The sequence below is a fragment of the Talpa occidentalis genome, unplaced genomic scaffold, assembly GCF_014898055.3.
Source record: "Talpa occidentalis isolate TD23 unplaced genomic scaffold, MPIMG_talOcc4v2.1 talOcc4.10, whole genome shotgun sequence".
NCBI classification, from domain to species: Eukaryota; Metazoa; Chordata; class Mammalia; order Eulipotyphla; family Talpidae; genus Talpa; species Talpa occidentalis.
The window spans coordinates 28,053,909-28,077,317 of record NW_023600993.1 but is presented as its reverse complement, the minus strand read 5'-3'; the positions used below and the strand labels follow the sequence as shown (position 1 = coordinate 28,077,317).

The 23,409-nt window shown below is 37.8% G+C and overlaps 1 protein-coding gene across 1 annotated transcript in view; it reads left to right on the top strand.

Moving 5' to 3' along the window:
- SCN11A (sodium voltage-gated channel alpha subunit 11) overlaps positions 1 to 15,903 on the top strand; it is a 117,916-nt gene extending 102,013 nt beyond the window's left edge. The window contains exons 25-28 of the mRNA XM_054693188.1: positions 2,426 to 2,563; positions 7,410 to 7,514; positions 11,495 to 11,765; positions 14,581 to 15,903. Coding sequence (XP_054549163.1) covers positions 2,426 to 2,563; positions 7,410 to 7,514; positions 11,495 to 11,765; positions 14,581 to 15,611 — 1,545 coding nt within the window. The 3' untranslated portion in view covers positions 15,612 to 15,903. The remainder of the gene's footprint in view (positions 1 to 2,425; positions 2,564 to 7,409; positions 7,515 to 11,494; positions 11,766 to 14,580) is intronic.
- The last annotated feature ends 7,506 nt before the right edge of the window (positions 15,904 to 23,409 follow it).

The following is a 23,409-nucleotide window of genomic DNA, read 5'->3' as shown; positions in this document are numbered from 1 at the left end:
GAATTGTACTCAGTAATCTAGCTTATTTCTATTTGCCACTTGGGGAAATTGAGGAATTGGAAAGAAGAGGGTTGTATAAAGTTATAGAGTGAGCAAATGGTTGAATCAAGAATGGCATGACCGTTGCTCATTTTTTTCCAATCATCACACATATGTGTTGTTGTTTGAAAGACTGCAGAGTGGACGCCTGATACATATTAGGTATTTAATATATGCAAGCTGGTAGTAGCAGAAAGGGTTATAAGTACTGTTATGGTAGTAGTAGAGGCAACTTATAACAAAGGAAATATTTTAAAATTGTAATTTACTCATTTTTTGGTCTGTTTTAGTACATGACTTTCACCCTCCTTTCCCTCAGGCATCCATCTGCCTTGAGGTGGAGATTAGGAAGGAGCAGTAATCTTAAGCAGATGTATAATAGGAGAGGTGTGGCTTATATATGTTCCCTGAGTGAATATAGCTTGGTGGAGGTATGTGTTGTCTTAATGTTGACCATGGAACATACTAACTGGTTTGTGATGGCTTCTAGCATGTGATGGCTCTTATCTATGTAGTCACAGAGCATTTTGATGGTCTCAAATATTCAAACTGTGGCTAATAAAACATGGTCTTTCTCAAACCCTCAACTACTTTTGGCCTCAAACACTGACTCCAAGCCACGTCTTCCACATGATCCCCTGGCCCAGCACACTGCTCCCATCTCTTGCTACTAAACCACCTTGGCAAACCCATGGCTCTGTCACATGAGAACTGAAAATGTTTCAAAACATTCCTATGTTCAGTTAGGCTACTCCACCATTTAAGTTATCCTGCTTGCCCAATGTATCCCAGGCCTTTCCCAGCAGCAGTTGAGGAAGAGCACCCTCCCTCTTTGTCTTCCATGTTCCCCTTAAATCACTTGGTCCCAAGTCTTCTCTCCAAACCCAAAGAAGGAAATTGAGGATGCACATCTCATGACTCTGATATTCTCTATTCCATTTTCTTACAATTCCCTAGGTATAAATGGGGTGAATTTTTGAACTTCCTACATGAACCTTCCTCTCCAAACCCCTCAATACTCTGGTTGTATTGAAGGAAGATATGAAGGAATTCAGACATTGCTGCTTTTCAAAGCAATAGCTTATTTTTGGCAAGATTATTAACCTACTGCATAACCTTATTTTATTTTATATTATTTTTGAAGATTTTTAAAAATTTATTCATGTGCCTACAAGAACTGGGGTATAGGCCAGATGTGCGGGAGGGTGAGAGGATAGACCAGAGACAGAGTGGGGAACAGAACAGGCAGACTGACTGAAATACACTTCCGAGGGGAGCAGCGGGCAAGACAGGAGCAGTCTGCCATGCAATATGGGTATCTCGCCGGCTGGCCGGGATTGAACCTGCACTGCAGAGACTGTGAACAGCTTCACAGCACTGCACTCAACCACTTGCGCCACCAGGGAGACCCTGCATGACCTTATTTTAAATGTCAGATGTTGAATATTAATTCTTTTCATTTCATTGGTTCTATGCTAATCTTAATTCAAACAAGTAGATGACAAAAGCCAGCTAGGACTAAGGTCAGGGACTCAAAAAGGCAAAAGAAAAAACTTTCAACTAACTGCCTCCATTACACTAGTCTGTATGGTGGGTGTTGAATAACAAATGTCATAAATATGTTCAACAAATGACAGAGCTATTAACACTCATATGTATATCTTTGAATATGATCAGGATACAAAAAAGGAAAGTCTTCCTGCCACCTAATTCCAAACTGCTTGAAGTCAATGACAATATAAAGACCTCAGGTGATAGGTATTTCATATGCTTTGGGTCACACCTTGAGCTATAGGAGCTTGGTTGTAGCTCCTTTATCTCCATTCTGGAACATGATCATTCATTCATTCACCATCCATCCATCCAACCATCCATCCATCCATCCAACCATCCATTTATTTGTAAATTCAGTATGTCTTGAGAATCTATCTGTTACAGATCTGCTAGGCAATAGGAATTTAAGAACCACAGACCAAATAGACTAGTGGACTCTGTATGAAGGCTATGGTCCCAAGTCTCCTCTCCAAACCGAGAGAGAGAGAAAACTGGGGCACACATCTCATGGCCTAGGTGTTCTCTATTTTTCAAGTAGTTGCTTAGGTATTGCTTCCCTCTCTTGTAACCCTTCAATAACTCTCCATTGATTAAAAGAAAAAACCAATCCTGCCACCTCCCTCTCCCCACTACATGGTACCTCTCAAGTTGTACTAGGGGAAACTGAAACAGGGGCTCCCTGCAGGGGCCCTGGCTGTTTAAAGGAGGCTGAGTACTTAGTGCTGGCTACTGCTGAGGAACTTTGGTCTTCTAGATAAGGCAGTTAAGATGGCTTATATTTTCCTCCAGTAATTGCTTTTTCCTTTTTTCATTTAAACCTCTCCCCCCACAGAAAGATAAACAACCACATTTTGAGGAGAATAAATACATGTACATTTACTTCATAGTTTTTATCATCTTTGGCTCATTCTTCACTCTGAACCTCTTTATTGGTGTTATTATTGACAACTTCAACCAACAGCAGAAAAAGATAAGTATTTTCCAAAGGGCATGAATGGAACATAATTCTGGCCTAGATTGCTGTGCAAAGTAGCCTTTATCATCTGCTTGAAAGCTAAGAGGGAGCCACCTAGAGAAGATTCTTGAAGATTAAGACTGAAAACAGCTAGGTTTTATTACATCTTTGTTGTTACTCTCCAGTCTAAGCTTCCTAAACACTGGACATTGTTATTGTTGAGATTAAAACAGAAATAATTGTACCCTAATAGAAAAACAACCACAGTGATTAGTATTTATGACACTATAGTCTATTCTGGTAAATTTTTCAAGTGTATTTTTTTATCCCAGGTAAAAAGAATGAATTCTCTTTTGGCAAATGTGTATTCTGGCTCCCTAGACCAAGACTCAGCAAATTTATTGAACCTAATTAGAAAGATCCTTGGGGAAGAGGCAGATTTAGAGGGAGATTATCTTCCCTTGAAGTATAACAAACATGTTTTACTTTTCTCATTCTAAAATGCATAAAGGCTGTGTAGTAGATTTAGAAAATAAGGATTAAAAAATGTTAATGACGCCTAAGGTGACTCCAAATGGTAACCAGTTTAAACTAAATCTCTTGTCATTTTGGCCCTTTCCAGTTACTTTTAACTATTTATTCCTTTCACATGGCTGAGAACATGTGCTACTTCCGAGTGTTGTCATTTCCCTTCTCCCCCATTAGCTGTGAGCCCATGGCAGGAAATCATCTTTGTTATAATAATTTTCAGAGAAGAATTACAGCCCAGTTATGGGTAGTTCATACTTTAGCCTAGTCATTCCCCTCTGTTTTGGACATTTGTGTCACTTCTAAGTGTTCTTATTGTTCCTCTTAAACAATCATAAATAGTCTTGAAATTCTATTATGTATCTCTGATTAGCTCCTGAAGGCATTAAGGATGTATTGTCAAATTACCTTTCAGAAATGCTGTGTTAGATATTCTCCGTTTGCTGGATATGAAAATACCTGTTTATTCTGTTTTCATACATCTGGTTTTTATAATTTTTATTGTCTTTTCTAGCTTGATGGGTCAAAGTGTTATCTCATTGTTCTATACTAATTTTTTGATTACTTGTAATCTTGTCACATTTATTTTTGATCATTTGATAATTTATATTCATTATTTGGATCACTGTGATTTCACAGGTTGATGACAATAGTTAAGAATTTTGTATTTAAAGCGCTTGTCTCTTTAAAATTGAGATTGTCTTCTTTTTTTAATCTATTGTAGTAAGTCAAATTGTGACTTGCTTCTTATATTTTCATACTGACATTTTTGACTTATAGACACTTAGCATTTTTATGAAGTCACACTCCCGGTCTTGTCTGTTTTGACTTCTTCCCTTGCATTAATGAACTGAAGGTATTTCTCCATTAAAATCAGGTTAATTAAATATTTGTCTTTGATTTTTTCAATTGTCTTATGATTTTAAAAACATTTATCTGTTCAAGACTTGTAATCCATCCGATATATATCTCTGTACTGATTAGCCTTTTTAGTGTGCTGGGAGAGTCATTCACTGTCCTCATGCACTTATATCCCTGCTGCTCAGGTGTAGTGTACTGTGACGAGTCACCTTGGTAATGTGCATCTTGATTGCAATCAACATGGCAATTTGGATATCAGGCCCTGTGATTTTAGATTCAAGTTTACATTTGAAATCACTGTTTTGCTCAGTCCATAGCATTTTGTATGTTTTGGTTTACATTTTATTACAGAAAATTTCAAACATGTACAAGAGTATTCTAAAATGAACCTAAAATGCCCAGCACAACATCTGTTGACTTAAGAAGATCATTTTGCCATCTATGTCCTTACCCAATCTTGCCACCAGATTTTTTTTTATAAGCAAATCACAGTCATCCCACCATTTCATCCACAGGTATTTCAGAATATATCTCTTTTTAAACATAACTACAATTCCATTATCATACCTAAAATGTCTAATATGAATTCTTTAAACTTGTCAGCTAATGTTAACTAACTAGTTAATTCATTAATGTCAACATTTGAGTCTTTTTCTTAAAATATTTTTTATTCATTCTTTCCTTTATTATTGGTTGGATGATTTATATGAAAGTTTGGTTCTTTTCCAAGCATATTCAAATAAAGACACTCCCATCTGATGACATTCATGCTCTTGAGAAGGGCAAGATGTTTTAGGCCTACATCATACTCTCCTGCCCCACATCTGATATCAGGCATCTCTCTAAAAAGTGCTGGGTTTGTTAAAGGAGATGGTATTACAAGACCACAATCTGGAATGCTGATTGTTTTCTGTGCTCTTTCAGTAACAGAGCTATTTCAAATTTACAACTACAAAATATATATATATGTGGAAGTATGAAGGCTGATCATGCAAATTCAAGACTATAATTTTTTTTTATTTAATCTCTTCTCTGATACATTTGTATCTCCTTTTTTCACACCAACAAAGTTTCTCATGGGAACCGGAGATAAGATGATAGCATTAAACATTTCCATACTTACTCATTTTCTTTACCCACTACCCACACATGTGACAGTCTCAGAATAATAGTTATCAATACTGTCATAATGCATACCAGGCATCCTGAAACAACCTGGTTAACTTCTAGAGCTATATTACTTCCTCTTCCTCTTCTTCTTCTTTTTTTTTTTTTTTACTGTGGTACAATACAGATAACATAAAATTACCATCGTAACCACTTTCAGTGTTCTATTCATTGGTGTTAAATGCATTCATAATGTTGTACAAGTATTACCACCATTCATCTTCGTAACTTACATCTTGTAAACATGAAACTCTGTACCCATTAAACAGTAGTTCTCCATTATCATTCCTCTCAGCCCTTTTCTCTCTCTAGGATTTTGACTATTCTAGAAACCTCATATAAGTCAAATGATATAGTATTTGTCTTTTTTGTGACTGGCTTAATTCATTTAACATAATATCCTCAAGGTTCATCAATATTCTTATGATACTTATTGTATCATACTCCTTTTTAAAAGCTGAATAATATTCTATTATGTATATTATAAATACATATACATCACATTTTGTTCATCCTTTCATCCATTGATGGACACTTGGGTTGCTTCTACATTTTAGCTATTGTGACGAATGCCACTATGAACAGAAGTGTGCAAATATGTCTTTGAGACCATACCTAGAATTCTTTTGTATGTGTGCCCAGTATGTTGAGTAATCAAGATACTGTTTCCATCACAGCTGTGTCATTTTACATTTCCATCAAAAGTGCACAGAGTCTGATTTCTCTATATTCTCATGTTTGTTTTTGGTATTTTTTTATGGTAGCAATTCTAATGGGCATGAGGAGGTTTTGTAATTTTGATTTGCATTTCCCTGATGATTAGTGATGATTAGTATCTTTTAATATGCTTTTTAGCCATGTGTATATCATCATTGGAGAAATGCCTGATCAAAGTCTTGTGCCCATTTTTGAAAGGCATTGTTTAATTGTTGTTGAGTTTTAGAAGTTCTCTATATAATCTGGATATTACTCCCTTATCAGATATATGATTTTCAAATATTTTCTCATCCTAAGGGTTGCCTTTTTGATAGTGTCTTTTGATGAATAAAATCTTTAAATTTTTGTGAAATCCAATTCGTCTATTTTTTCTTTTGTTACCTGTGATTTTGGAGAAAAGAAATCATTGCTGAGCCTAGTGCTATAAAGCTTTTATTATTTTAGATCTTACATTTAGGTCTTTGATCCATTTTGAGTTAATTTTTGTATGTGTTGTTAGGAACTGCATTCATTTGCCTGTGGATATCCAGTTTTCCCAATACCATTTGTTCAAAAGATTGTCCTTGGGCTCTGCACTTTTAGTTCACACTGGCAATGTAAATGAAAACCCTCACACCTTCAAAGTAGGTCTGTATTCGCAAATTATCAGGGAAGAATGTGATAACCCATAGTACAGACAGAGACACTTTCCTTGTCTTCCATTGCCAATACACACATTCTTTTTTCTTCTTCATGTTTTCATTGGTAATGCTTACAGAGTCCCGCATTCATGAAGGGACCTTGACATAAGCCCAATGACTTTTTTTCCATTACCCCTTGTGATTATTAAAGCCTAAGAGTTTAGGTTTCATAAAGATTAGCAAAAGCTGTTACTCTTCTCTTTATTATTGTTCTTTACTCTTCTCTTTATTATTGTTCTTGGTTTACAGACCCTAAATAGTTTCCTTACTTTTGCATAAAGTTCAACTATACATACAAAAAGAGTTCTTTTCTACTTAATCCAGCATTTCTAGATATGGTTTCTTCTCCAACTGTGCAGAAATGTAAATCCTAGTTCGGCTTTATATTCTTTCTTGCTCAGTAGTGAAAACATTCAAAACTCTTTTTTTTTCTGAGAATGACTCTGAACATATTTTACATCATAAAATATGTAATAGTGATATATGTATTCATTTGTTTAGAAAATTTTCAGTTACCACTTTGTGGGATTTAAAATTTTTTTCATTATTTTGTCAGGCATTTACATAACTATATAATTTTGGGCACATTTTTGTTAGTCATTTCTATTTTTGTTTCATTCTACTTCAATTTATGTAAGCTGAAATATATTCATTTTTATAAAATTTCTGTTGATGTTTACAAAGAATTTATGATCTCTGTTTATTTTATAAAGGTTAAAATTAACCTTATTTTTTCCTTATTCTATAATTTAAATCTTGTTTCCTTGCAGTCCTCCCTGAGTCCAGCTGCTTTTGCTTCCCATTAGAATTTTAAGAATGCTAATATAGCTTTAAAACTATTTCTTAAAATGCTGAACTTGTTTTCATAAAACTGTTAATGATAATTAGCTCTCATCTTCTTCAAATACTTAGGTGGCCAAGATATTTTTTTGACAGAAGAACAGAAGAAATACTATAATGCAATGAAAAAACTGGGATCCAAAAAACCTCAAAAGCCAATCCCAAGACCTCTGGTAAGAACAATTGATTGATTTTAAATACATGGATCCATTAAGTAGTTATGAGAAACGCAGATGTCTGCAATGCTATTCTCCTTTCCTTTTAAATTTACAGACATTATCTAAGAACTCAATAAAACCCAGATATACTGGTGTTTGGCACAAGGCCTTACAAAAATTAGACAGTCAGATTCAATAGCAAGAGTCTAGGAAACAGCTTTAATTTTCTCTTTAGTGAGTGCACAATATGTGCTTAGTATATATTCACTGCAATGACGTGAACTTAGCAGTTTGTTTTAACTTAATCTTGACCAATTTAAAATGTATTTATACTATCTTTTATCAACATTTTCTGGCGTGAAATTGAAGTCATGCCTCTTCACTTCCACTTCACAAGGACTTATGATAAACTTTCTATATCAGGAGTTGACAAACTTCTTCTGTAAAGGGTCAGCCAGTAGATATTTCAGAATTTGAAGGTCACATGGTCTTTGCTGCTACTACTCAACATTGCCATCACTGCACAAAAGCAGCCAATAATGATCTAGAACAGATGTACATGGCTATGTTCCAATACAACTGATTTATGGAGGCTAAAATTTGCATTTCATATAATTTTCATATGTCAAAATCTCTTGAGTTTTTCCCCAAACATTGAAAAATGTGAAATCTATTCTGAGTTCACAGGCTACACCAAAACAGGCAGTGGGCCAGCAGTCATATTTTGCTAAACCTTGCTCTCTGTGAATCCTATTTTACCAGGTACCAAGATAGAAACGACTCCCAAAGCTGTTTTGGTGTTGCAGTCTAGTTGAGGAACTGGGATTTGGTAGCACTACATTATAAAGTAGTACAACAGGCACAGTTGGTAGCTCTGACAAGTGCGTTTGAAGACTTCAAAGCAGAAAGGGCTGTTGGGAGCCAAAAAGTTGGAGAAAGCAAAATGAAAAAGGGGCTTGAGATCTGAAGCATGTAGAGAATATGAATATTTTCATTTGAACAGTAGACCCAAATTTATCAAATATTTATTTAATTTGCTACTATTCCCAGCACTCAGAATAGAGCCTGGCATAACAAATGTGCATGGTAATTGTTTATTGAATGAGAGACTTATGTTTTAGGGCACAGACAGAGTACATCCCACTAGGTTTAAACATTTGTGTTGCACTAAAAATGTTTGTGCATGCCGGGGCCAGGTGTTTAGAATGTACACAATGAAGAATTTTTGATGAAGAGATTTAATGATAAAGTTATATTTGGGGAGGTTTAAGCTGTCAATAGTATGTCGAATTTCAATTTATCTAAGTCAAATGTAGCTTTTGTACCAATCTCATTTTCTCATACTAATTTGAAGTTCCTATTTGAACTTGAGCCAACTAAAGAGACAAAGTGAATTTTTATTTACATATGAATGCTGTACTATCAGTGCCTTAAAATACTAGTTGGTCACAGATTAGGAATTAACTGAAACTCACAAAACACACGATGTTCCCACATATTTACCAGTTTATTTCACGAAGGCTTCTAAGCTTCTAAGCTTCTCCTCTGCCCTGGATATATAGTAGGCTACAAGGTGAGCTTGAAGTTGGCGTGGACTGCTGCACCACAGGGAAGCTGCCACCTCCCTTCCTTGAGTATAGCATGTTTGTTATATGGCTCATATGGGAGCAGGTGACACCCCACAACCTGCCTTGTGTAATTACAGCTCGGCAATCAAGGCTCCACAATGAATGATTGCAACAGCCAAGTCATCTCCTCAGTTAATGCTTCACATTAATCTTCTGTGTTCCAGAGAGCAGTGTTGCATGAGACAAATCCAACCTCATATCCTCAGATGTTCATGACTTTGAGTTGAGACTTCAAATCAGCTGTTGGCTCTCACATCACACTTTTACTTCCTCACAAATTTTTAAAAATCTCTAAAAACCTGCTTCTGTAAAGTGACACATTTTATTCCCAACAGTAGAGCAAGGAATTGGAATCCATTTCTGATTCTTCCTAAAGCAACCCCACAGGGTGACTTCATTACTGAGTTTAAAAATGACACTATGGTACAGGAGTCATTGTACATTCTAGAGTGACATAGAATGTTTTTTGATTAGTTATCACTGTCGGTAACTTATGCTTGTCATCTCCATTTGTCTAAATATTTGAGTTGAACTATAAGATTAGTGCTTATGTTTATTTATTCTCAGCCCTCATTCCTCTTCCCTACAGAGACTTTCAAGTTTCTTATCCAGATTCTTTGATTAGGTTTGAGGGTTCCCAGCTCAAAGTTTGAAAGATACCAAATTATGTATAAACCCCTTCAGTGTTATCCCTACCTGCATTCTTCTCACACCCCTGCTCCTCCTAAGTTATATAGTTTGCTCTTATAGTTTTAATTCATATCAGTATTGCTATGGCTCCCTGGATGCCCTACTAACACCTCAAACTCATCGTGATTAAGATGATTTCATCATCTTCCTTTAAAGTGTCCATCCTCTGCTCTCTGGTGGGTTGAATGGCTCACCAAGTGAAAATGACAGTCTCAGCTTTAACTTTTTCGGTTCAAATACTCTCTGACTTCTGTTTCTATTTCCACATTAACTCTTAAACATAAATACTTATGTCTTTCTCCATTGTTACCATCACAAACCAACTTCATCCTTTGCCCAAATTACCATAACAAATGTCTAGGGGATCTAGACAGGAACTCCTAGGGATCTGTGAGTTTTTTAAATACAGCAGTATATGCATACTTTGAGAGGTGGTAATATGATATAAAATAATCTAATATATATATATATAAATTTTGTAAAACAACCAATATGTAATCAAGGATGCCACTTAATATCAGTATTTGAGTTTGTATTTAAGGACAGTTTCCCATTAGGTAAAGAACAAAGTAGTACTTCATAGCAGTTAGATTAAAGGAAATAGCGAAATAATTGAGTCAATTCATTGCACATGGTGGGTTAAACATGCAGATTTCATGACCTGCACTAGAGCAATTAGCAAATACTCACTTTGTGAAGCAGTTTAGCCATCTGTGTATAAACCAATATGCAAGTTCACCATCAATAATAATATGAAATAATCCATTTTTCTGCTTCCATTTTTTAGTCATCATTGGGTCAGTTTCCCATTTATATAGCCTAATCTTCAAGTGAACAAAAATTTGAAAATTGGCATTCAGAATTGCTTGAATACAGAGCTTTGTCTAAGTATTAGATGTGATAATTCTGAATGTACTGATGGAATCTTGGAGATGTTAATTTCGTGTTGTTCAAAATAATTGTGTGAGTAGGTATTCTCTGCATGGATATTATTGATTTCAAAATACAGCAACAGACAAAATATACAGACCAAGGTTCATTTTTTTTATTATTAAATCCAACATGGGATGTTTTATTTCAGTAAAATAGCATCATCAATCACATCAAAGTTATATTGTTTCTAAGAATTTTTTATTTACATTTTTTGTTTTAAAATGGAATTAAAGGCGTAGCCTAATCAACTTAAAACCAATTATCTGGGCCTCCCCTGGTGGTGCAGCAGTTGAGCGCTGGGCTGCGAAGCTGCCTGCAGCCTCTGGAGCGCCGGTTCAATCACCCGCCCCCGGCGAGGGTCCCACATGGCACACAGACATCTCCTGCCGCACCCGCTGCTCCCCTCAGCAGTGTATTTCGTCGGTCTGCCCGTTCTGTTCCCCACCCTGGCTCTGGTGGATTCTCTCACCCTCCCGCGCTTCTGACTATACCTAGTGCTTGTATAAATAAGTAAATAAATCTTTAAAAATAAAAAATAAAAATTAAAAAAAACCAATTATCCAATTAAATTTAAATGAAAAATACATATAAGAGTTTCTTGCCATTTAAAAGAATCTCTGAATTTTTCAAGACTGTTTTAATTGTGAGAGAACAAATTCTGTTGTATGAATGTGCTTTTTTGATGCATGTGATCTAATTCTTGCAACTCAAAATGATCAATTATTCCTCTTTTTTCTCCTTCAGAACAAATTCCAGGGTTTTGTGTTCGACATCGTGACAAGCCAATTCTTTGACGTCATCATCATCAGCTTCATTCTCCTCAACATGGTTTTCATGATGGCTGAGTCACATGATCAGTCTGACCATGTAGAATCCACCCTTGAGCATCTCAACCTGGCCTTTGTGGTCATCTTTACATTTGAGTGCCTCATCAAAATCTTTGCTTTGAGGCAATTCTACTTCACCAATGGCTGGAATTTATTTGATTGTGTGGTTGTGGTCCTCTCTATTGTTAGTAAGTAAAATCGGCAGCCAGAGGAACTTTGATATGAAAGCCAAAAGTAAATTTGTGAATAGTATCATTAGGAAATATGTTCTGACTACCCATAAAACAACAAATTAAGCTTGCCGTGGTTTCCAAAAACATAGGTGAACTAATACCATTCTCTACTTGAAGGTTGCTAGGATATGGAAAATAATTTCCATCCCTTGACTGTATACACAATTGAAATAGAGTTAAATAATTATGTGGATCATTTATTCAATAGAGATAGACAAAATTAAGATGACTGAAAGTTTTGGGGCAAGTACCTGGGTTACCCAGGTAATTAAGTCAAAGTTGTACTTTTCCCATGCAACTATAAACCCTAATGCACATACTATAGTTTGAAGGATTTGACATTTAGTTTCCATCTTTTTCCTTAATTCAAAGTCCATGAGAATGCCAGATTACAGTGACATTGCAGGATCTTCCCTTACCTCCTATACAAATCCTCTATGGCCCAATCTAGATTGTGGTTCAAAAGTGTGACATAAGGCAAGCAGTGATTTCTCTTTTTTCTAGAATCCACGTTAACATAGACCACAGTGTGAACTATACTTGTGTCAACTACTTATACACCTGTTAACCAACCAGTCTCATTATGTAACCAGTCTATTTCCTCAACCATAGGCAGGATGAACTATAATGGGAGGAAAAGGAATAAAGAAGAGAATTATTGCCAAAAGCCTCTTTATAAAACACAAACAGACATACACACACACTCACACACCAACTCTGGAATTAAATTCTTCAATGGCAAAACCATAAGAGTTTACTCTGGATTTTTGAAGCCTGCTTTAATTAAATTGATAATTTGACATTTTATAATTATGTGAAAATGCCCCTGGGCCCTACTTATAGTTCAAAAAGCAACAAAGACAAAGACAACTGATTTTGCAAGTGGAAGCTTTGTGCTTTCTTGGAAAGCATGCATTAGCATCTAAGTTAGATCAAAATATTTTGGTTCTTCATGATAGCAATGCAGATGTTTTAGCAAGCAATTTCAGTTTGTTATGGTTTCTAAGCCATGAATTTTATGTAGATAAAGTTTAGCAATATACCCTTCTACGTACTTACAGTTATGTAAGATACACTTCAATATTTATTAACTCCAATCACAAGTCCTGGTGAAATTGACAACAGTAATAAAGTTAAAAAATGGTGATGGGATGAGTCTGAGGAAGTCCTCTGAAAGCTTAAAGAACTCGCCCTCTAATCTGCAAAGAAACACTCACTTATTCCACTATTCATTGAACTCTTCCCTGGCAGTGCCAGACTTTGCATGTTTGAGGAAATATCTCTCCTTGATTTTTGACAACTGCCAGGCAATTATAGTTACACTCATAACACTGTATGACATTTTGCTACAATGAATGAAACAATCCATATATTAAGTCAAATCCTACTCATCAATGTTGGCAGCATTTTACATGCCTTTGCCAGGAGGTCTGCCATCCAACACTTAGCCTCTACATTGTCCCAACCTCTTGGTTAAACTTTTAGAGAATATAAAACCAGTACAATCAAAATGAATCTTTAGGATTGAAGCCTGCTTTTAATTAAACCAGTTGAGATATTCAGACTTACTATATTGAGTCAAAAAAAGATAGAGAAATTGAGTACCAGATCGCAGTCTAATAGAACTGAACTCAGAGAAAGGACAGATTACTATGGGTTTATGCAAGAAATATGCATACAAGATGTGGGCCTTTAAAATGAGCCTCCTCCGGTTGTTATTGAATGGATGCTTTAATAAAGTCCACATCCCACAGGGTTGACTGCCCAATTCACATATGAATTAGACTTCTTTGGCACCAGTTATTAAGTATGTCATCAACTAGTTCTCTTTAGTCATTAGGTGATGGCAGATAACTTTGACTGCCCATCATCCCCTAATGACCTCAGAGGACCCTCAGAGCAAGAGCAAGGCCATGTCTACACAAGGCAAGCATGTTCCAGCCATTCTACAATATTTGGGCCAAAATGTGCGTTGATTTAAATCCTTGTATCACTTGCCTGCATAACAGGCAATGAAAGAACAGGGTGACATTTTAGGCCAAATATTAAGTTGTTTGTAGACACCTCTGCTTGAGATGACATTTCTTCAGTTTACTACCTTAAACTTTTTGAGTTTGACCTCAGGAGTCCTTGGAATGAATGTATTGACAAATGTGAGAGGTCCATGGCAGCTTCAGCTCAGAGATGAGCATCTTCAAACCATATTCTTCCAGTGCTATCCTTACTATGTTCTAATTCCTTTATACAAATAAGGAACGTTGGGGTTAGGGGTTCTGTAATTTCTATTGACAGCTGAGGTTTCCAGTGAACCTTCAGATGTAGAAATTTCTCCTTGCACTCTAATCTGAAAGATTCTATCTGTAGTTTATCTGTTTTCCATCATTTTTATCCACTTTAAAAATGGAAGACTAATATTTGTTACCCCATAAGTAACCTTAAATACCCAACATAATATTTTACTTCAAGTGCATGTGATAACTCACAAAATAGCCTTTTATAAACCATATTCTCTTTCCTTTTTTTAAGTGTCTCAATAATTTAGATGCCTTGGAACCCATCTAAAATTGTATGCCCTTGGAAATTACTTCCCAGTTAAGGCATAGATAGATATATTCCCTAATAGTAGTAAAAAATTATTACTTTTGTGCATAAATTACAAAGTGTTGATAAAAAAAATGGTCCTGAAATGCCAAGGCAGGAGAGACAAACTGGGGCTGAATTCATCAACTGCTGCTTGCTGAAATTGATTGACACTTCTCCTTCTGCTAAGGTTCAATAGTTACTGCCTTGGGAAAGAAGCACATTCCCTTTCCTCCGACGCTCCTCAGAATTATCCGCTTGGCCCGGATTGGCCGAATCCTAAGACTCGTTCGGGCAGCTCGAGGAATCAGGACGCTCCTTTTTGCTCTGATGATGTCACTTCCTTCTCTGTTCAACATTGGCCTTCTCCTCTTTCTGATAATGTTTATCTATGCCATTTTTGGTATGAAATGCTTTAGTGATGTGAAGTTAGAGGCTGGCGTTGATGACATATTCAACTTCCAAACTTTTGTTGGTAGCATGCTCTGTCTCTTCCAGATAACCACATCTGCAGGCTGGGACAGTCTCCTCAGACCCATGTTGCGAGAAGGCACGCCTGAATGTAACCCCGAAATTCAGAACTGTAGCCGCTCTGCCATAGCCACAGCCTACTTCGTCAGCTACATCATCATCTCCTTTCTCATTGTTGTCAATATGTATATTGCTGTGATTCTGGAAAACTTCAATACAGCCACTGAAGAAAGTGAGGACCCTTTGAGTGAAGATGACTTTGAAATATTCTATGAAGTTTGGGAAAAGTTTGACCCGGAAGCAACACAGTTTATCAAATATTCTGCCCTTTCTGATTTTGCTGATGCCCTTCCTGAACCTTTGCGTGTGGCAAAGCCAAATAGATTTCAATTTCTAGTAATGGACTTGCCCATGGTGGATGGAGATCGCCTCCACTGCATGGATATTCTCTTTGCTTTCACCGCAAGGGTACTCGGGGACTCCAGTGGCCTGGATAGCATGAAAGCAATGATGGAAGAGAAGTTCATGGAGGCCAACCCTTTCAAGAAGTTATATGAACCCATAATCACCACCACGAAGAGGAAGGAAGAGGAAAGATGTGCTGCTGTTATTCAAAAGGCATTTCGAAATCACAGGGTGAAAGTGACCAGGTGTCTGTTGGAAGGCAGACCTCAAGCCGCTCTCCAGACTCTCTGCAATGGAGACTTGCCCAGCTCCGGGGTAACTGAGGGCAAGGTCCACTATGACTGAGCCCATCACATCCACCCTTACCTTACAGCCTTCTCTCCAGGCTCTGAGCTACTGGGGGTCCACAGCTCAGTAGAAGAACAAGCAGTGGACTCATGGAACAGGCCATTGTGCTTTTCTGACTGAAAGAAATGATATTTCAGTGTTCACTTCAAGTGATTCTTGCAGAGATACAAAATAAGGCTGTTAACATCTGGTAGTGTTTAATAAGTAAGAACATACTAGAGAGTGCCGTGGAGGGCACACTAATGTTAGGATTGGAAACACAATTCAAATTATGTCAAAATAAAAGAACAAGAACTAAAAAAAAAATAAAAAATTGAAATTGTGTTTTCCCATGTTTCTAGGTACAATATCCAATACTTTGTCTCGTGCTTTTCCCAATGCAAGTATGTGCTTTATCACATGCAGCTATTTTGCATGTTAAGTGAAAAATCAAAATCTGCCAATAAATAAGCAGCTTATTGCAGATTTGTTTTTACCAACATTAAATATTTGGGGTTTATTTTCAAGCCTAATGTGATCTTCGTTTGTCAATTACCACCCTATCTTTCACCAGCTACAATCTCTGTTATATAAATTTGGAAAAAAATAAATAAATGAGACTTTCAGTTTACACTTCATTCAAATTGTATACTAAAAATATTCCTTGTTTTGTATGTCATAGTTTAATGTGATGCTTTATTTGAGATTAAAGATTGGAGCCAGTGGTTTTGCTGATGAATGTATAACAGTTGACTCTTCAGGGAAAAAAATGATTTGCAGCATTTACTGATTTCTGTGGTATGAATACTGCTATTGTGGCTGATTTTAAGCATCTGATGTTAACTGAATATGGAGTTGGGGAGAGAGGCTCGCAATCAGATCCCGTGAACCGGCTCTTCCTGGATCCAGTGCATCACTGGCTGGCACCATTAGAAAGTCTCCCTTAATTCTGACTAAAATGTCTGCAGTGGGCACCTTGGAGAGTGTGTCCTCTTAGCAACACTTGGAGCCCAGGTATGGGAGCCATAAGACATGGTTAGAAGTGATTATAGCCATCTGTTGAGCCCTACACTCAGTTCTGGCTGGATGTCTCCTAGAAATGTAGCCCAGAGAACAATTTTAATCTGCAGAAAGACCCGACCTCAGGTGTAGTCCATGACTGCCCTAAAGACTGGAGATCCCCAGATCTGATACGATATCAGGTTGTCAACCCCCAAAGAGACTGGACAAAGACTTTACATTGTGCTAATCTAGGTAGAGGAAAATCCTGCAGAAATAGCCCTGGAATTCTACACCTTTAGACAGGTGGGGGCGCTGGCATGTCTATCAGCAACCTGGATTCTGTGAGATCCAAGACTCTGCCCTGCTCCTTGCTGTACATCTGTACCTCTCACTAACTCAACGAGGAAGGGACATCCCAGTGAGTGTGATCACTCACCTGATGGAGCCAAGCTGGGAAAGGGGAATAGGTGGTTTCAGAACCAGAAAACTTTGAGGCAGAGGCTCAGGGACTTTGTTCAGGGCTTAGAGAGCCTTGTGACAATCACCAGTTCTAGAGTCATGGCCAGTTCTGTTTGAGGTTTCCCTAAAGATGCCTCTGATTATGAATCTTACAGATCCCTACTAATTTTTCTGAAAATGATGACTAACCAGCATTCAAGTAGGCAGGCAGAGGAAGATCTAGAAGGATATGGTCTTCCCCATCCAGATTACAATTTAGGGGCTTGGATGCAATCTGTTCTGTACAGAAACACACATCTGTTGACTCCAGAGTGTCCCCTGTCTTCAGGGTTGTATTAATAGAGCCAGCTGCTGGGGGGAAATCACAGGATCTGCTTGACTTTAGCAAGAGGCTGAGCCAGCCTTCCTTCACTAGGTGGCAGCAAATGCCCAACATGTTCTTTTTCGAGAATGTCACAGCATCTGTGTGTGAACCTAGCACTCAAAGAGCCGGAGGGCTAAGGAAGAAGTGCCAAGACAAAAAGTGCTAAATTTCCTAAATCCTGAGATGTGATGGAAAGCTCATACTGCCCAAAGATACCTCTCACTATATGTGGGCCCAGTATTCTCCCAAGAGGCATCAGATGCTGGCCTGGGCTCTATCCTCCTGGGGACCAGACTATGTGTTCACAGGAAATGTGTACAACATATGAAACCAGTCCCTTGTCCTTTGAGTCTTCTCTTCTTCAGATAAATCAGCCCCTACTCAGTTCAATCCATGAACATGACCTGAGGGTCAGTGCTACATCACCTTGTATAAACTATTTCAAGCCAATGGCTTTCAGCCACAAGAACACATGTGCTAATTTGGAGGAGAGTGAGACAATATTCAGTGATGATAATACCATGCAGTGTAACAAGTGGCACAAACGAGTACTGCACCTCTGTCCTGAAAGTGTGAATCGAGCAGGCTCTCAAGAAGGCTTCGCCAGGGAAGGGACGGAGTGTGGGAAGCATCTGAGGTGAGCTTGTTAGATGTATAGAATTTTGACAAATGGAGGTGATTCAGGAGGATGTTTGAAGTGGAGGAGAGGACATAGCACCATGGGGTGCAGAGTGCAGAAAGTGCAAGGAAGTACGAGCTGCCCACACACTGGCCATAGAGCACAGAGTGGAGCAGCAACTGAATCTTAGAAATAGACTTTTTTTTTTTTTGTGAGAGCCTCAAATGCCAGTGTAAGGAGTTATACTTCAGCATTAGGGAGTCATGGAAGGTATTAGAGGAGGGGAGAAAAATTTAACAGACAGGTTAATTTATACAGAGGAGAATGGAGGAAAGAGAATCCATAATACTAGTTCTGGTGGGAAAGAGACATGGAGTGAGGAGGGAGGCAGGGGCAAGGTGGTGTGACTAGGATGCTGTGACAACTGAATGTCCTGGGGAACCTTAGGATTTTGGGTCAGGGTGACCAGATGGATGGCAGTACAGGGCACCAAGTTAATGAGTATAAGAAGAACAAGGGGGTTTGTGTTTTGTTTTGGCTTATTTTTAATGATTTTTATGGCTAAGGAAAAAAGAAAATCTAAAAATCAGTTCCTCTTTGAATATTTTAAAGGTTTAAGATGCCAGGTCCAAGTGACGATGTCCATTCAGACCTGAAACGTGAGGGCAGACATGCACAAGGTGACACTTGAAACCCCAGGAGCAGATCTAGGAGGCGGAAGATTTGTCCTGAGGGCATGCCTTCAGAGGATAAAGAGGAGGAATCAGACAGTTCAGGGAAGACTGGGGAGGTAAGTGAAGGTGCATCCAATGACATGTAGGCACAGAGACATTCACAGACAAGGTGAGCTTGATGGTCTCACCTTTTTTCCTTTCCGCCAAGATGCATGAAAGGAGCCAGGGCACAATGTGGTTGAATTCCAGAAAGGATTCTACTCCCTGCTTCTCTAGTTTTTTATTAGGCAAGGGTGAGAGCTTGCCTTCTAAACAACCCAAGTTCAGGAGCCAGATGTTTCAGGAAGCTGTCTTGGAATGTCAGCTACTAGCACCCAGTGCCCTTGGGGAAGCTGAATTCCTATACAGCAACTCTTGCTCAGGGAGGGGAGTCACTAGTTCCTGATAGCTTGTTGCCTGGCAACACAGATAGCAGCCGCAGGGCCATTCAGTGGGCAATCCCGTGCCTCCTGCAAAAGGAGTAATCAAACATGCAGTGCGAAAACAGGTACTAACATTTACTGAACACTTATTCTGGACTTGGTAGCCACTTCATCCACATTGCTTTGTTTAATCTTCACAGCAGCTCTATACATAGAAACTATTTTTAACCTTTGTTTATTCATAAGAGGAAACTGAGGCATGTAAAGTAATTAAGATACTTGTACAAGGTCACAGTCAATAAATGGTCTGACAGGATTCATATCCAAGCTGTCTGCGTCCAGAGCACACCACCACCACACTGTCCACAGACAAGAAGGGATAGTGTGACTAGTTTGAAAGGAGGGTACAGAGACTTCGTAGTAATGCCTGCAAACCTTTCATCATCCGTTTCTTCTCTTCTGAAGATAACGCATGTTTTCAAAGTTCTTACAATGTAGAAACCTGCATTAGGAAGACAGTGTGCTCTTTCTCCAAATTTAACATCTCAGTTCTATCAAGGTACTCAGGCCCATAATATTCTGACATAGTTTCTATTCTTTTGCAATTCTCTCCCTCCTTCTCCAGGGAAAATCTGGCTTATCTATTTCCTCTAACACTTGATACCCAGGAGGCAAGATGGGATTGCCTTCTCCTTTTGGAAAATATACTTCTACTAATGTATATTAAAAGTGTGCTAGTCAGGGCCTCCCCGGTGGCGCAGCGGTTCAGCGCTGGGTTGCGAAGCTGCCCGCGGCCTCTGCGACGCCGGTTCAATCCCCGGCTGCTCCCCGGCCACCAGAGGAGGGTCCCACATGGCGCGCAGACCTCTCCTGCCGCCCGCTGCTCCCCTCAGCAGTGTACCTCGGTCCTTCTGCCTGCTCTGCTCCCCGCTCTGGCTCTGGTGAATTCTCTCACCCTCCCGCGCTTCTGACTGTACCCAGTGCATGCATAAACAAAAAACAAACAGACAAACAAACAAACAAATAAATAAATAAAACATGCCTCTAAAAAAAAAAAAAAAAGTGTGCTAGTCAGAGAGTGGTGATAACCAAGAGGTATTATAGAGGTGCCAATTTAGTTTCCCTTCATCTCCATCAGTTCCCCAACCCAAGTCACTCTGGACAAGCATAAGGTTAAATACAAACTTGGACCCATGCCAATCAACTTCAAGTCGCCTTATTTCCTCTCCATACTCTAAGCTCTTTCTATATTTTAAAATCACTTCTGGAGTAAACCAGGCTTAACTCTAACCCTAACCCTTCATGATTAAGTTTCTAGAAACTTACACATTTTTTCTAAGTTATTTAATTTGCTAAATCTCCTCTTTTTTCTTTTAAAGATTTATTTATTTATGCATACAAGAACTGGGGTACAGGCCAGAGATGCGGGGGGTCAGAGGATTCACCAGAGACAGAGTGGGGAACAGAACAGGTAGACTGACTGAAATACACTGCTGAGGGGAGCAGTGGGCGAGACAGGAGAGGTCTGATGTGCCATGTGAGTAGCTCCCTGGATGGCGGGGGATTAAACTCATGCTGCAGAAGCAGTGGACAGCTTCATTGTGCAGTACTTAACCCTTTGTTTCACCCACCAGGGAGGTCCTGTGTCTCCTCTTTTATTAAGTTTATTTATCTGAGTCCTCTCGCTTTTTTTTTTTTTTCTTGATTAGTCTAGCTAAAGGATTGGTCAATTTTATTTTCCAAGAAAATAACTATTAATTTTACTGATTTTCTGATGTTTTTATATCTTTTCTTCATTTATTTCTGGATGGTCCTACAACCAGGAAGCCTTAGACACAGGCTAAAATGCAAGTCTTTAAAAATTAAGAATATTGAAATTGTATAAAGTATCTTTTCTAACTATAATGGCATAAAACTAGAAAAAAGGAGGAAAGTTGGAAAATTCATAGATACATGGAAATTGAACAATACACTGCTGAACAACCAATAGCTCAAAGAAAACACCAAAAGGGAAATTAAAAAAAAAAACATGAGGTAAATGATGCACAGTATGGGATGCAAGAGAGTTTATGGTAAATGCCAAATTTAAGAAAAAATAATTGCAAATTAACAATTCAACTTTGTACTTCAGAAAGCTAGACGAAAACACTAAGCCTAAAGTTAGCAAAAAGAAAGAAAGACTAATTATGTAGTCAAGTAACTTCTAAGAAATCAAAGGGGGAAATTAGAAAGTATACTGGAAATAAAAACACAATATATGAAAATGTGTAGGATATAACTAAAGTAGTTTTTAGAGGAAAATGTATGGCACTTAAACTTATTTCAAGAAAAAGAGTCCCCAAGTCAGTGACTTCAGCTTCCACTAGAGATAGAAACTACGTGTTTCTCTTTAAAAAAAAAACAAAAACAAAAACTTTCATTCAAGTAATGTAGGTTTGTAATATTATATAGGTTTCAGGTGTACAACATTATAAATTAACATCTGTAAATATATTGTTTATGTTTGCCACCAAAAATTTAGTTTCCATCCTTTACCATACAATTAACTACCCCTCCCTTTTTTCTTTTAAACTGATTTACACTTCTCTCTTCTCTTCTGGTAACCACTACATTGTTCTTATATTCTAAGAGTCTGTTTTATTTTTTTTGTTCATGTGTTTTGGTTTCCTTATGTCCCACATAAGTGAAGTCAACTCGTTTTTTCTTTATTTATCTAATTTATTTCACTTAGCATTATACTCTCTATGTCCATCCATGTTGTTGCAAATGGCAGGATTTCATCTTTTTTCAAATGGACAGCTTCCCCTAGAGAAAAAAAATGTGCAAATTGTAACCAAAATAAGCAGGTCTTATACCCAAGTCTTTTACCCATTTTGCATTAACTTTTGTGTATGGTATGAGAGTGGTCTAGTTTCACCCTCTCATGTGGCTGTCCAGTTTTCCTAACACCATTTATTGAGAAGACTTTGCTTTCTCTAGTGTATACGCTTGGTGATAGATTGGCTCCTTGGTCATAGATTAACTATCCATTTAATTGTTTTTTCTGGGCTCTCAGTTCTAATCCAGTTGGTCCATGTGTCTGTTTTTGGTCCTACCATACAGTTTTGATTATTATAGCTTTGTAGTATAGTTTGAAGTCTGGACATGTGATACCACCATTCATTCTCTTTTTTTTTTGGTCAGGGTGGCTTTGGCTATACAGGGTCTCTTGTAGTTTCATATGAATTTCAGTAATGTTTGTTCTATTTCTTTGAAGCATGCCATTGAAACTTTGATAGGGATTGCATCAAATCAATATATTGCTTTAGGTAAGATGGCCATTTTAATGATGTTCATTTAATCCATGAGGAGGGAGTATCTTTCCATTTCTTTGTGTCTTCTATTTTTTTTTAACAATGTCTGATAATTTTCATTGTAGAGGTCCTGCACTTCCTTTTCTAAGTTTACTCCTAAGTATTTACTTCTTTTTGATGCTGTTGCAAATGGTATTGTTTTCTTGATTTCTTTCTCTTCTAGCTTGTTTGCATATAAGAACAAACTGATTTTTGTATATTGAGTTTGTAACCTACCACTTTGCTGAACTGATAGATTGTTTTAATTAGTTTTTTTAGTGGAGTCTTTAGGGTTCTCCATGTACATTATCATGTCATCCGCAAATAGTGATAGTTTTACTTCTTCTTTCCCAATTTGGATTCCTTTTATGTCCTCCTCTTACCTAATTGCTGTAGCTAGGAATTCCAATACTGTGTTGAATAGTAATGGTAAAAGTGGACATCCTTGTTTTGTACCAGATCTTAGCAGGAAATCTTGCAATTTTTCACCATTGAGATGTCAGCTGTGGGTTTGTGATATATGGCCTTTATGATGTTGGTATGTTTTATTTACCCCCATTTTTAGTGTTTTTATCAATAGTGGCTGTTGAATAGCCCTTTTATTTGAACGGAACTTTCTAAACTTTGAACACCCCAAATGTCCATCAACAGGTAAATAGGGTAATAAATTTGGTATATCTACCCAGTAAAAGAAATGAATAATTGATACATGCAGTGACACAAATGACTCTCAAAAGAATTATGCTAGGTAAAGAAACTAAATAAAAAAAGTATATACTGTATATTTCCATTTATATAAAGCCCCAGAGAATGTAACTAAACAATAGTGATAGAAACCCTGGTAGAGACCCTGGGGATGGGGAAGAGTTAGAAAGAAAGGAGGATAGGGCCTCCCCTGGTGGTGCAGCGGTTGAGCGCTGGCCTGCAAAGCTGCCCGCAGCCTC